We start from the raw sequence: 15,084 nt of genomic DNA on the forward strand, positions 1-15,084 counted from the left end.
ATAGCATAACTTGCAGGCTCTGAGTCCACAGGGGGTCTAAGGAGTGACTTTCCCTGGGGGAGATTAATGCTAGCATTTCCTAAAGGCTGTGTGCTGGATCTCAAATACAAGGCTGTATAGGAGATCCTCCATGAGAACCTAAGAGCCCTACTGGAGCAGATCAGGGGTCCATCTAGCCCAGCATCCTGTTCCCAACAGTGGACAGCCAGATGTTTCTAGGAAGCCCACAAGCAAGGTATGAGTGAAGGCAACAGTCCTCTCTCGGGGTGTTCCCAGGTCCTGATATTCAAAGGGGTGCTGTCTCTGACCATGGAGGTTCTATTTAGCTATCCTGTCTACCAGCTGTCGATAGACACATCTCATGGAAGTGACTCCTATAAATTAATGAATGCACTCTTGTCAGGTCAGCTTTTCTTTTGTCTGTCCTGAATCAAATGCCAATCAGTTTTGTTGGGTGACCCTCAGTTCCAGTATAATAGGAAAGGGGAGAAAACCTCTCTGTGATCTCATCCTCTTTCTGAGCTGAATTCATTTAATCCATGAGCTTACAACATGCACTCTTGCAGCACACACACAAGCAAAGGCGTGTGTGTGTGTGTGTGCGCACACGCACACACACACAGAGGGATTGTGTAAGAATCATTTGGGACACATACTCAGGATCGCTTAACATTGAATTTTCATAAGATGCTTTGATTGTCTTTTTGTATACTTTATCATGATGGTTAAAGAACAAACGTTCTTATTCTGTTAATGCATGCTTAGTTGTGACATGGAAATCTACAATAAAGATGGTGTGATAACAGAACTAAGGGGTGGGGAACTTCAGATACTTGCATGCCCAACCCCAAATTTAGTTCTTGGACTGGAATATGCTGTGCAGTAGACACAAAAACAAAGCAAATATTATTTGATCCCATGAATCAACCAGAAGTTATTTATCCAACCCAAATCCCATGGAGTATCACAGAAATGACAATTGCTGGTTGGGAGACAAGGTCAGTTAGGTACTCTGTCCTATTTACAAAATAGAGTATTACTGAGGAAGAAGGGGAAAACAAGACTTATTTGGATGACAGTGGGCAGGAGGTAGGACCAAGGAGCGGGTTTGGGGGGTTCTTAATGGAAAATGTAGTGTGGCAGCTGTCGGGGGTGAGTGGGGGAGAAAGCCTTTCAACCCAGCCACTGGGAACATCTCCCAGGTCTTCTAAAAGCTTCACAACCACAAAGGCTATTAGTTCTCAGAAGTCTATAAAATTTCCTGGATACCATGCTGGAAGCCAGATTCCACAATTCAGTATTGTGACCGTGGCTCTGCAGTAAACAACAGTCCCTGGAGACAGTTATTCTGGATACAATCATTTGACATGAAAACAAATGTAATGTAATGTACAGAAAGAGTCCTGTGAGAGTCATTATGTATGTGGATGCACAATATGTACATGATGTGAATGCATATTCCATGTGCAAGCCTGTGCATACATGTACATGTATGCACACACATGCACACAGACATACACACACAGTTGAGCACATGGAGCATTTGTGTAAAGTCACTGGAAAGGATCCTGCATTACAATGTAGTGTCACCTAAACCAGTATGCTCACATTTATCTGTGCATGTAAATCGGGCAGGCATGAACACACATAGCAACACATGGATACACCCATACATGCCCATCTGCTCATATATACCTGCCCAGAAATACTCAGGTGGACACATAAGCATAAATGACAAAGCACACAAACAGGATAGATGCACAAATTAGCGTACATGAACGCACTTGTAGACATCCATGGATATTTACATGCCACAGGCACAAAAAAGATTCAGGATTTTGTGGATGCATATCTTACACAAACACAAACGCAAACACACACACACACTTTTGCACACTCTTATATCATGTACTGATTGTATTGTAGGCAATCTCTGCTTTTGTATGTGGGAGAGAGAAAGCGCGAGAGAGAAACACACACACACGCACACACACACTTAAATACATGCGTATGAGCTTGTTCAAAGCTCTTGGGTATTGAAGTGCATCTGATACACTGAGCGGAGTATTAAAGACCTTTTCCTGACTGTGTGCACGTGCCAAACGAATTTGTGCTCTATTATACAGTGCTGCCAAGATCTCTGATTCCTCTCTCTTACACAACCTAAGCACACCTGTTCTGCCTCCTTCCCCAGACCACCCTCACCCCCCGAAATCCAGATGGAGCAGCACTGCCTGCCACACATGGTCACACTTCTGACCCCTTCTCCCAAAGATACTCCTAAAACTTTCCAGGCACCGACCCAGAGTCAAGAACAGAATCCTTTGCGCTGTGGTCCGTCCAGCAATAGATGTCCCTCCCATTTCCAGACGAGCACCCTGGGCTCCCCATCCGTCCCTGCATCCCAGTCCCCGACCCATCCACTCCGGTATCATCCTATCCTTCCTCCAGGCACGCGCGTTGGCTCATCCCATCCTTGCCCCGCACCTTTGGGCCATCCATCCCTGCATCCCATTCCCCATCCCTCCTCCCTCCCCGCAAGAGACCCCTCCTCAGCCCCTCCGGGTCCAACCCCTAGCTGCCACCGCCCTCCCGCATCCTACCTGAGGGGGAGCTGGAGGTCCCTCCCCCACCTGGGGCTGGCTGGCGGAGTGCCCACCTTACAGCTTGCCACGGGCCACGCGGTCGGCAGCTCGGGACGGCTCAGCCATGACACGGACCTGCCTGCCTCTGCGCTCCCTGGCAGAGAGTCTGAGCGCTGCCTGCGCTGGCGGTGAGCCCAAGGAGCGGAAGGCAGGGGCGGGAGCGGCTGCTGGGGGCGCGCGGAGGGAGGAGAGAAGACCCAGAGACACACGGAGGAGAGCCCACGACACTGGGGCCATGTGATCTGGGGAGAGCCGGCCAGGGGCAGAGAGTAGTGCCTGCCTGCCTGCCCGCCCGTGTCTTTGGGAAGAGCAGCGCGTCGGCTCCCCGACCCCACACACTCCCTGTCTCTGTGTGGGGGGTGGGTGGGTGCGTGTGTGTGTGTGTGTGCGCGCGCGCGCGCGCATGCACAACCCAGCACATGTGGGAATAGCGTGCTGAAAGCGAGCCCCGGGCAGGTTTGGCGCGGCTGACCTGCCTGTGGTCTCCTCCTGTGCGTCTCCCAGGCCCCCGACAAGCTCTGTGTCTGTGCCTCTCTGTGGCGTGTGTACAACAGCTTGTTGGTATGGAGTGATGTGCTGGTAAGTCTTTTCAAGGCTGCATGGGACGGCCAGCAGGAAGGCTCCCGCGTGTCCCTCTGTTACTGCAGCTGGAGAAAGTCTCCAATTGGGACGAATCGATGCTGGTGGTCGGGCGGGGGGCGGGGGCGGGGCAGCCCTGTGCTTTTGTGGTGCTCTGCTAAGGATGTGTTGTGTTGTGTTGTGTTGCTTAAGGAAAGGTTGTGTCCCAAGGGGGGGGGGGATCTGGAAAGCATCCCACCTTCCAGTGGAGCATCAGGCTCTGCCAAAACTACAGCAAGTTTTGGGGCACATGGATTCATGCCCCTGTACGATGTTAATTTCCCAGAGATCCAGCAGATGGGTTTTCCCTTTTTCTTGGATCAGAGTCTGAGATCTAGACTTGGGCATAGAAAGCTGTTTTTCTCCAGTGGTGATTGTGGGGTTGTGCTGTTTCTGTCCCCTTCCTCTCTAGTAGGCTGCTTGATGTGGATGAATCTTGCTTGGTTTTGCTCTCTGTGCAACACTCAGTGCTGTGCAGGCTACATAGGCCAATATGCAGAGGGGAAAACCAGAAGGCTCTCCTAATGCTGGGAAGGAAGGAACGGGTGGCCACTTCCTTTCTTCAATCTCATCCTCCCCATGGGAGCAAAGATGAGCAATGGGTTACAGCCAGGGATAAATGGCAGGATGTAGAAATGGATGAATCAAGGATTGCAGCTGGGAGAATAAAATACAGGAATGGATGGACCAGTCATTGGAAATATATCCTGATGGAAATCAGGATGCAGGAATAGCTGGACCAGGGGAAGTGATGGGAGAGGGATGTGGGGACAGATGGAGCAGGTGTGTTTCTGCCTTCCACAGGACCAGCCTCACATAGCTGTCCACAAGCCATTGTGTATCCTTACCTGTTTGCATGCCTGCAGGATCAAATGCACTTCTGAGCATCTTATTCTTTCCATAAAAAACTGTGTGAGGTTTGCATGGGCCATGATGCTGCATGTGTAGAGCTGGGTTTATTTCCTTTGGTTACACACATATACAGTGGCCTGTTTGCAGGCCATTCTGCTATTGTATAAGGCTTTTTATGTGGATGTCTGTGTTTATAAATCATTCAGGTTGAGTGCCTCTGAGTGCACTTGTGTATTACTGCCAGGTTTCCCCCCAGAAAAAGAATTGGGGTGTGCGTGTGGTGTCTTCCCTAAGGGGTGTGAAGACCTTTGCGCTGAACCCCTGTGCGTCGCTGCACATCAAGCATCTCAGCAACTCCCTGCAAAGGACCACTTCTGTGTGAATGTGTCATTGGCAGATCTGTTTGGACAGCATGTGCCTCTGCGGGTGTGAGATACACCACTGTTTCCCTCTTGCGAGGAGGGGGGCGGCGGCAGGGGCTCCTCGCATCTATTCCAAGCATAAGGTCGCAGGTCACACAGGAAGCTTTGTTTGGTGGTGCTCATTCCTGGAAGAGTGGGGAAGAGGCATAGAAATGGGGATGGACAGGCGCAGTTGGAAGGACAGGAAGTGCTGGAGAGGAAGGGCTGGGCATTGGGATTAAAGGGGGGAAAAAATCGGGAATACTGGTCTGGCTATTAATAGGCCACAAGAGGATTGACTCACTTTCTCTTTGTAGCCCAGTATGAGGTAGTCTCACTATTTTCCTCTCTTAACAATGGGATGAGACAAGGTAAGCAATGAAATGTCCAAGCTTTTCATCCACTTCAAAGGATACTTACTTGGGAGTAGGATTGCCAGCTTCTGTTGCCAGCTCCTGTGCCTGTAACACCGCCATTCTCTCGGTAGCCATTAAAGGATGATTCGTGTTGGGTTCTCCTTGCTGATTTCTACAGATCAAGGGCCCACTAAAGGAACAGGAGCAGATCAGGTCAGTTTTACTGACCAGCTGGCAAGGCTGCTTGGAAGTTAAGGGTTCCACAACCAGGTGGTGCCACTTTACTGGACTGTTCCACTTACAGGCAGAGGTGGGGAAGAGGTCACATCTGAGTCCTCCCCTACAAACAAACAAAACTCCGTGCACATAGAAAAATGCCATGCCAGGAAGACTAGACCGAGCTCTTCTGAGCAGGGCCAGAGCTCATTGGTAGAGCATCTGCTTGGGATGCAGAAGACCCCAAGGATCTGGCTTCTCCAGAGAGGACTTGGAAAGATTCCTGCCTGAATCCTGGGAGAGCTGCTGCCTGTCAGTGCAGACAATACTGAGCTAGATGGACCAAGAGTCTGGCTCAGCATAAGGCAGCTTCCTATATTCCTATGACCAATATGCAAGTTGAAGGCATTTTACATGGAATATTCAAACCTGTGGTTCCCTCATCTTCTGCCTCAAAGAGCACAGTCCAGGAGATATTGAACCAACAACTTAATTCTACTTAATCCATGAACTAGCCCTAAGCCCCACAGTCAGATTTTCTGCTGAGTAAACAGCCATAGGAGGGCGTACCTGGGATGCAATTCTATGCAGTGGCACTATTTTTTTTAATGACAGGGTTCCTGTACCTTTAACAGCTTCTCAACTGGCAAGAAATCCAAAAGGAGCAGCATTTCCCAGAAATGCAGCTTTGGGAATACCTTCACCTGGCTAACTTCCACCTGCAGGGCAACTATTAGAGGCACAGGGAAGTCTGTCTGAAAAAGAAAGGTAACAACTTGAGGGGGGGGCTACCTAAGGCCTCACACTTGTATTGTTTTTATCCTGCCCTGCCTTCAAGGAGTTCTGGGTGGTATGCGCGACTCTCTCCTTGCTTTAACCCTCACAACAAGCCTGTGAGATAGGCTAAGCGAGGACATATAGTGTGATGGGGCCACAGAGACAGAGCTTCAGGGCTGAGCGAGGATTTGAACTCTGGTCTCGGTCTGAATCCAACATGCTAACCACTACTCCTGCTGTGACGCCAGCCCGCATGGCTGAAGAGGGATTTCCCCCCAGATAACACAACCACATGAATTGGTGGGGCCGAATGAGACACACAGAGGAGCCAGGGTTGCCCTCTTCTCAACCAGCCACTCTGAACTGTGCCTTTAACAGCAGCTTGATGTTGTTAGACAGAAAATGGCAAGAATGTTTATCTCATTGCTGTGAAAAGCTTCACCAGCTGATTTCTGCACTTCCAAGTGGGTTGTTAAAAGGCACAAGAGCAAGCCAGGTCAGGCAACCCCATCAGGAGCTGGGGCCACGGAGGAACTGCTTTGAAAGTCTCCAACTGTCCACTGCAGAGAAGATGCCAGGAACGGGGTCACACCTTTCGCCCCCTCTGGCATTGCTGTGCCACCTCCCCAGCACAACCCACCTCAGCCTTGTCTGCCCAATTGCCTCCTGCCATCCCAGCCCCCTAATCCTGCCCCAGTGCAAGCCCTTCTCTCGGGAGTCACCCTCTGCCCATCCTTTCTGCCAGTGCTCCAAAATGTCAGCGTGGCCCCTCTTCCTGCATCACTCTCCCACACCCAATAAGCTCCGGTCTACTGGATCATTTCTGAACCATCAGCTGCTACAGCAGCAGAATCCAAAGGGAACCAGGTTGCCTTCCAAATATTAATATTGTTTTAATCTGCTGAGGGGCTTTGACTGCCACACTCCCCAACCCCTCCCTGTCCGACTCCGCAGGCAACAGCTCAGAGCTACCTAATCCCTTCCCCAGACCCTCCCCGAATGTCCACCAAGTCACTTGCAACCAGGGATACAAAAGCCTCTACCAACTCCGGCCCCACTTGCCTCCCGCCTCCCTTCTCTGGCCCACATCTCTGGAGTCAGCTCAGAGCTTCCATCCGAGCTGCCTGCTTCCCTTTCGCACATCTGAAAGGAGGCAGCCACCTCTGGGGTGGGATTGGCAGGAGAACCGCCATCGAGGATGCTCCAGCACGCTTGCAGGCTGCAGTCACACAGCTCGGTCTTGGCTGTGAATGGAGATTCGCAGTTTGCTGAATGGGAACAGCTGTGCCTGATTTAGGAGCTGCTGTTCCCAGAGAGACACTGTGTGGAACACTGATGGAAGCAGAGGAGGCTAGGAGCCAGGACTCCTGGGCTCCAGCCATAGGTGCGAGAGAAGCAACGAAATGTCCGGGTAGGGCAGGGCAAGAAATTAAACGGCTCTTAGCTGATCTGCTCAGGCCAGGAGGGGGGAGAGCTGGAAGTTAGCTATCCCAGAGTACTCTGCTGTCACTCCCACTGCCTGCATGGAGAGGGAGAGAGAGAGAGGAGTGTGAGAGTGAGAGCGAGCACACATGAGTGTGAGTCACATCTGCTCTTTGAGTCTCAGTTTCTTTCTCCCTCCCTCCCTCCAACAGGATAATGACTTCTCATAGCTGCAATAAACCCTCCGAGATGCGCAGCTCCGAGAAGGCTCTGGCCACGCACAGTCTTACTGGGAGCGAGAGGAGGTTGAACAAAGCTCATTGCAGCAGCAAGAAGAGAATAAGCCGGGAGTGAGAGTGTACATATATGAGAGTGGGGGAGAACAAACACGTTAACTCTCCAGGAGCCAGGGAAAAGGAGAGAGAGCAGGTTGTGAGAAGGGCTGGAGTGGGCCCGGCAATGGAAGAGCAGGAGTTGCTGAGGCAGGCTGTCGGGATGGGTGCTCAGATGCCAGTGATGAAGTGTGAAGACAGGCAGGGTGGGGCCGGAGGAGGACAGAGTACAGGACAGGAAGGAGATGGCGCAGGGCACCTGAACCCAGAGCCCATGCCAAAGGGCAGCTGCTGGGACCCCAAGGAGGTCTGCTGAAGATGGCCAAGCTTGTCACAGACAGGCATCTCACATCCTTTGCTTTCCCCTTACTCCTAACTAGCACTGCATACCTAAAAAGGTCTGAAGAATGATGCCACTGCTCTCCAGTTATATCACAGAGAGTCTGTAAGTGGCTGCTTTTCAAAACAGTATATGGTATAAGTCGCTTCCTTGTCTCATCTGGCAGAGAATTTCTGGATACCCTCTGTGTGCCCAACAAACCATTTCATCCTCTGCTACTGCTACTGCAGCTGGCCAGGGGCATGGAAAGTGGGTACCGGATGTGCAGCAGGAGGATGGATAGGTCAGGTATTCTGGACATCTACCTTACTAGGTTGGGGACAGAGTTGAGGGAGATCTGGATGGCAGCTACAGCTGCCCCCCGGATACTCCCATCCACTCTCCATTGAGAGGAGAGCTGGTCTTCTGGTAGCAAGCATGACTTGTCCCCTTAGCTAAGCAGGGTCCACCCTGGTTGCTTATGAATGGGAGACTGGAAGCGTGAGCACTGTAAGATATTCCCCCTCAGGGGATGGAGGAAGAGCAGAAGGTTCCAAGTTCTTTCCCTGGCATCTCCAGGACAAGGCTGAGAGAGATTCCTGCCTGCAACCTCGGGGAAGACGCTGCCAGTCTGTGAAGACAGTACTGAGCTAGATAAACCAATGGCCTGACTCAGTATATGGCAGCTTCCTGCGTTCCTATTGCCTCTTCAAAGAACAGCCTTTCACAGCCACCTCCGACTTCAGTCTTAAAGTACTTTGGCTCTCTGAACTATACAGAAGCACTTAGTGGGGATTAGATCACTGCAATCCCTCACGCTTTACCCCACCCCACACCCCACCCCCATGGGCAACCACAAGTAGCGGCTCCCTTCTTCTGGTTGGTAAAGGCACAGGGAAGGTAGTGCTTCTCCCCCCTCCCACCACATGAGAAGCCATTTGGAATAACCCATGGCCTCTTTCAAGCATCTCGGTGGGGCGGGGTGTGTGTGTGTGTGTGTGTGTAGCAGGAAACTCTACCCCTCAGACTGTTGCTGCTCCCACACAAAGCCCACTGCTGCAGCTGCTGGGGTGTAGAGCCCCGGTAGCTGCAGCAGTGAATGGTCAGTGCGCACAGACCTCCCAAGTGGCAGGTGTTGAGAGCGCAGTGGGAGCAGCGGGCAACGGAGCCCTGAGGCAGACTCGACTCCGCTCTGCTCCAATGCAACGTCTCTCCCTTTGCTTCCTGCCACATGGCAACTACAGCACACAGAGCCCAGAGCTCCTCAAGGCCATCCATTTTCCGTGTTGATTATGCAGCCAGCTAAGGGTGTGTGTGTGTGTGTGTGTGTGTGTGTGTGTGTGTGTGTGTTGGGGAGAAAGTGGCTGAATGGTTGTGGTGGAGGGCAAAAGGCAGCGTATTACATGATGATGAAGGGGGAGAGCGGAGCCCAAAGGTGCACCCGAAGAGTACAGAGGATGGGAGGACGATGCAGGACTGGAGCCACAGCCCTGCTGCTTTCTAGAACATAAACAAGGCTGTCTTTTGTTTGTTTCTGCCACAGTCACGACATTTCGAGGATGTACAAAGGGCCTTGCTGGATCGGGCCAAAGGCCCCTTTAGTGTGGCATCCTGCTCCCTCCCCAAGCAGGGCCTGAACACTGAGAGCCGCTCTCCTGGAGTGTTTGGCCTGGGCGATTCAGAGGACACCGCCTTGCCTCTGAATACTGGGAGATGCCGCTTTGTTCTCATGGCAAGCCACCATCGACAGACTTACGGTCCATGAATGTGTCTAACCCCCTTTAAAAAGGCATCCAAGTCAGAGGGCGGCCCTACTACAATAAGGCCACCGTCTTCTTTGTTCAAGGCCACCATTGAGCATAATACCTTTGCCAGGAAAGAGGCCACAACCCTGTGGAGAAAGCACATCAGTCGCACATATGGAGCAGCAGGAGTCTGTCGCCAGCTTCTCCACTGAAAAGGATCTCAGGCTGAGCTTCTATGTGCATTTCTAAAGGGTGTGCAGACATCTTTTATTCTCCTGCGGTCACTAGGAGTTGCTAAGGTTTCCCCACCTCTTGGCGGGGCTCCTGTGTGACCAAAAAGAGACACGGCACAACAGGCAAACATTCAACAGGTGTGGCTTCCCTAGCATGGAGGCAAGGTGAAAAGAAAGTGGTTTGTAGATTTCTGCCTGTCACGCAGTTGAAAGGCCCCAAACGTCGACTGGAAACAAACACGGCACTGCTACTGATGACTGTTTGTACACATTCCGCCTCATTTGGCAAAAGAGGCAGAACCGCTGATGTCAGAGGCAGCCATTTCAGAGACAGAACCGCCGCTACTGATGGTTTCCAATACCTGTCATTGTACCTCTCTTGCCCATGTGGAGCGCATTCAGACTTCCATGCTGGGACGCTGGGAGACTTACTTCCCCCACGAAAACGACCATCATGAGCTAGATGGCCACCCATCTGATAGAAGGAGCTGGCTTAGACCATACAGGATGGGCACTGGGGTGGTGGGGGTGGTGGGCAGCAACACAGCGCTAGACAGAGCACTTCGCCGCAAGGTGCCAGGCCATGCCATCTGCTCAGGGCCTGCTTGTAGCCAGGAGTGCCTGGCACTGCCAAGCCCTATTCCATCCATGGCAGGGCTACGCGAGGGCCTGGCAGGAATGGAAACCACCCGGAAGCCTCCCCTCTCCTTCCCAACCCTGCTGCTTCCCCCCCCCCTTTTCCGAATCTAGACTGCTGCTGTTCAGACGGACAGCCCACAAGCTACCCCTGCCCCCGGCTAGATGCAGTGCCCCAGTGCCAGCTGCTGTGCTGGCTTCTGATATCACGCGCAGGCAAGAAGGTCGTGACGACGCTGCCGAGGGCCCCACTGGCAGCTACTGTGACCAGCGTCGCCCTGTGTGAGAAAGGCAATGTCCCCAAGGCAGCGTAGCAAGGGGGGCCTGCCCAAGGCCGCTGGAAACAACATCCAGGCAGCTCAACGGTTTGCCCCTCCCAAGCCCCACAGAGAGAAGCTGGCAGCAATGACGGATGATCTCGGTTTATTCTCAGCGGACAGACAGACACCGGAGTGCTCATTCCTCATCCTCTGGGGGCAGCACAATCTTGCTGGGGTCATAATAATTGGAGTCAATGAGGGGCAGCCCCAGGGCCTCCAGCTCCTTCACTCTGCGTTCGGCTTCCCGACAAGCCCACTGACGCATCCTGTTGGGGCGGGGGGGGGGAGAGGAGGGAGACACAAAGGAACAGAGTGAGCTACTGAATATTGTCCACACACTGCCAACATTGTCCACACACTGCCCTAAAAATACGGAGGGGGGAGGACGTGTGGATGTTTTCGTCAGAACGGGCCCAGTTCCTGCCACAGGGCACCCAACCAACAGCAGCAAGGGCTGGCATGTACCAGGCTGCAGAAATGAGTGAGGAGACAGGCTAGAACCATCCTATGATGGGGCCATGTAGAGGAAGGAAATAGCTTGAAACAGGGCACCAAATAGAAAGTTCAGATGCTAGATGGAGGAAAACAAAATTCTGTGCTTCCGACTGATGCAAATTTATGCAAATCTACTTGTTTTGCAGTCACTTACTGAATCTGTATGCTTGAGCGAACCAGATTTTTTTTTTTCTTGGCAGAGGAGATGGGAAGTGGAGGTGCTATGGACTTTGGCTTTGAGGAAAGAAAGATGCAGTGGCAGAGGAAGAAGTGAGGAAGGGAAAACAGAGCTACCAACAAAGAGAGGAGACCAGGCAGGACACACAGTTCTACTCTGACAACTACGAGGACTAGAAACCTGCATAAAACAAAGTTTATCAGGAATAAACAATTCTGCACGAGACATTGGATTTCACAACGTAGCATGTACTGTTGACAGAGAAGATCAGTCACAGGGCAGGGCTATTCATATCTTCCAGTAATGGGTGTGGATCAGCAGCTGGACAGAGTGCTATGGGGCACCCCTACTGAACCCCACAAGCCCCACTCCTGGGCCCCCGCTCCATGCACTTCCCAACATGTTCTCTATTGCACAGCACCCTCTAGCAGCCCCTGAAGGCAGTGCTGAGGAGGAGGAGGAGGAGCACTCCCAGCTGTTCGCCTGCTAACCTCCTTGACGGACCATCAGCAGAGGGAGTTGGAGTGTGAACCCAATCAAAGCTACAACATTAATTACACTGTGCGGAGATGAAGTGAAAAGCTGCTTGCCTTAATTAGTGCTTCGTTATGGAGTCACCCAACCTGCCGCTTAGCCGGCGGGAACAAGACACAACCTCCTTTTGCCTGGCTCGCTTCCAGTTGGGGGGCAAACATCAGAACAGCTTAAGTGGGGCAGAGGGGGGCGGGAGGCCTCAGAGTCCAGTGTCCATTAAGCTGCGATTGTCATGATTCTGGTCAGGCAAGCGCCTCCCACACCACGTAAAGCAGGACCGGCCCAGACCCACCAGCCCAGCTGAGCAAACAAGGCTCTGGCCTGCTTCCTGCCTCTCCCTCCGGGACCCCCTGCCTGAGGCTTAATCAGCGCTCCTGGTAAAGGGCGGGGGGGGGGGCGCCTTTGCCGAAGCAGTTGATTTGAGCCACCGCTTAATATATATAAATAAAAATCCAAAGAGCCAGCCAGCTGCTTTGGTGGCTCAGAAAGCAGTAATGGGGCCTGGCCTAGTTTGCAGCTGCCCGCTGCTATTTCCATCTCCCCTTCAAACGGACAGCGTGAAGTCGGGGAAATTTCGGCAAAGGGAGAGAGAAGGGATTCTTCAAACTCTTCCTGCTCCGACGGCACCCAACCCTCTCCCAATGCCTTCGAGCACAGGAGTAAGCAAACTTTAACACACACACCCCAGCCTCCATTTACACCCCCACACACCTATCGGCAGCCTTCCCTTCAGCAAGCAAGCACACAAGACTGGACACTACCACTGGAGGAAGGCTGGGACGGGGCACCTCAGACTCCATTCCTAAAGCCAGAAGCGAGGCTCGGGGTGGAGACGCTGCGGTGGCAGGAATCTCCTGCAATGCCCCCCCCCCCCGCAGCTCCCACAGTGAGTTTTGGGGACTGCAATGCAAAGTCTGTGCTGTGGGGAGGAAAGCATCGCCAGCTCTTCTTGCGGCAGGGTCCTTTCCCTCCCTGGAGCTCTGTGCCCTCATCTAGGTGACATGCACCCTCTCCTCCAGGGCGGGGGGGCGCTTGCCCTACACTCTGAGAACTGGACTCTCAATGGCATAGCAATCTGTGAGGTTTCAGGTTGCTGTGTTGAGGATTTTTAAGGGCAGGGTTGTAAACACTTCCCCATTTGACAGTGTCCTGGGCAAATGACTCATCCTGGAGGACTCTGGGGCCTAGCTAGTTTGAAAATCCAGTGCTCTAAGCGTTGTGTGGAAATGCAGCAGCAGTGGCTTGGCTCTGGTTGGGCCAGTTAGGGTGCAAACCAGATAGTCCCAGGGTGCCTCTGCTGCTAGCTCAACTTAAACAGTGACGATTGGACTATCAAGTAGCAAAGACTAAGATGGATGGCTCTCAAAGTGGAGAAAGTGGAGCTCCAGGTGGAGACCTAGTGAAAAAGTACTTTTTCACACAACGTGTGATCCACTTGTGGAACTCTCTGCCACAGGATGTGGTGACAGCCAACAGCCTGGATGGCTTTAAAAGGGGTATGGATGACTTCGTGGAGGAGAGGTCTATCAATGGCTACCAGTCGGAGGGCTGTGGGCCACCTCCAGCCTCAAAGGCAGGATGCCTCTGAGTACCAGTTGCAAGGGAGTAATGGAAGGAGAGAGGGCACGCCCTCAACTCCTGCCTGTGGCTTCCAACGGCATCTGGTGGGCCACTGTGAAAAACAGGATGCTGGACTAGATGGGCCTTGGGCCTGATCCAGCAGGGATGTTCTTATGACTGCATATCCTGAGGAGATATATTGAAAAACAAGGGTATTCTGGAGTGTGTGGTGGAGAGGGAAGGATTTATTCAAGGGCTGTCATCACTGACTGGAGACTCCAGCCAAAAAAAAATCTTGATTCCTAGAAATTCCATACATAATCATTTTGTTTGTAAGCTTTTAGCAAATAAACACACAGACGGTTTGGATGTCGTCCACCACCACCCCGCAGTCACTTGGTGTTTCCTCCCCAAACTGAATATCGGGGTTTGCATTGAGTGTATTTTGAACTTCAAGTACCTGAATGGAACAAAGTGTGTGCACAGTCCAGTGTTCCCTCTATTTTGTTTCATCCGAGTTTTGTTCTGGGAGGCAGTACCAAGGCAGTGTGTGCCCACATGCATTCAGAGTGGGACCTTCCTGAGTCAACCTGAGCGGGATCTAAAATTAACTGAGTGGACATTAAAAAAACCTTGTGAGCATGTACGCATGCAGACACCTTAGAGGGAACACTGGTACAGCCCTGAGGGCTGCTCGCTGGGGGCACCAACTGCTGTAGCCTCACAAGCAACGCTGTAGTAGACAGAGCAGACTCCCTGGTCCAAGCTGAGGACACTGGGAAACTCCCAGCCGAGGATAATATCCCAGCCGAGGACACTGGGAAACATTTCTGCTGGGCTAGAAGCAGGCATGACTGCAGTAGCGTTCGCATTTCTGACATGTTGTGCCATCAGCTACCTTCAAGGAAGTGGCTGTCATTTCCTGCTCAAGAGGTTGTGCTGCTCCTGACGGATAATCCCTTATGCAAGAGAACCACCTTGAAGGCCCCGGAATGAGTCAGAAAGAATCCCCTACCCCTGCACTCTCCCACATGTGGCCACTCATGACCTGCAGCCTAGGACAGGAACACCAAACTTCAGCCTGAAGCCAGTTTAATTATCATTCCCCACCCGCAACCACAGAGGATCTGCCTCATCAGCTCATTAAGTGAATATTAACGGGCTGGCAGTAAGCTTTCATCTGAAGCTCTCTGGTTGACAAATGGGACTGCAGCAATTCCATTGAGAAAGGGGCCAGGGAAGAAAGAGAGCGTGCGTGCAAGAGAGTATGTGTACGTGTGCGTGCACGCAGGGTGGAGGGAGACGTTCTCCCTCGTGGAAGGCACCAGGAGTGGGACAGAGAGACAAGCAAGGAAAATGCCTTTACAGGAAAAGGGGGGCTTAAAGAAAGCAGCCATAGGGAAGGGAACTGGTATTTCAAAGAGTAAGGTGAAGGGAGGGAAACA

The 15,084-nt window shown here is 52.2% G+C and overlaps 2 protein-coding genes and 1 long non-coding RNA gene across 5 annotated transcripts in view; 1 reads left to right on the forward strand and 2 right to left on the reverse strand.

Moving 5' to 3' along the window:
- The window catches only part of LOC128346922 (caM kinase-like vesicle-associated protein), a 50,115-nt gene extending 46,976 nt beyond the window's left edge, over nucleotides 1–3,139 (reverse strand). The window contains exon 1 of one of the 3 annotated variants that reach the window (XM_053300716.1): nucleotides 3,118–3,139. The gene's annotated coding sequence lies outside the window, so the exon portion shown is untranslated. Of the gene's footprint in view, nucleotides 1–2,603; nucleotides 2,815–3,117 lie in introns of those variants that run through there. The other 2 variants (XM_053300713.1, XM_053300711.1) reach the window with 2 other exon arrangements.
- Nucleotides 2,994–14,023, forward strand: LOC128346928 (uncharacterized). Its single transcript, XR_008317298.1, has 2 exons — nucleotides 2,994–3,224; nucleotides 11,568–14,023. It is a non-coding gene; the product is annotated as an uncharacterized LOC128346928 (long non-coding RNA).
- Nucleotides 10,959–15,084, reverse strand: part of NDUFB11 (NADH:ubiquinone oxidoreductase subunit B11) — a 43,109-nt gene continuing 38,983 nt past the window's right edge. The window contains exon 3 of the mRNA XM_053300727.1: nucleotides 10,959–11,138. Within this exon, the coding sequence (XP_053156702.1) occupies nucleotides 11,009–11,138 (130 nt within the window). The 3' untranslated portion in view covers nucleotides 10,959–11,008. The remainder of the gene's footprint in view (nucleotides 11,139–15,084) is intronic.

This window comes from Hemicordylus capensis, chromosome 2 (genome assembly GCF_027244095.1).
Source record: "Hemicordylus capensis ecotype Gifberg chromosome 2, rHemCap1.1.pri, whole genome shotgun sequence".
Classification (NCBI taxonomy): Eukaryota; Metazoa; Chordata; class Lepidosauria; order Squamata; family Cordylidae; genus Hemicordylus; species Hemicordylus capensis.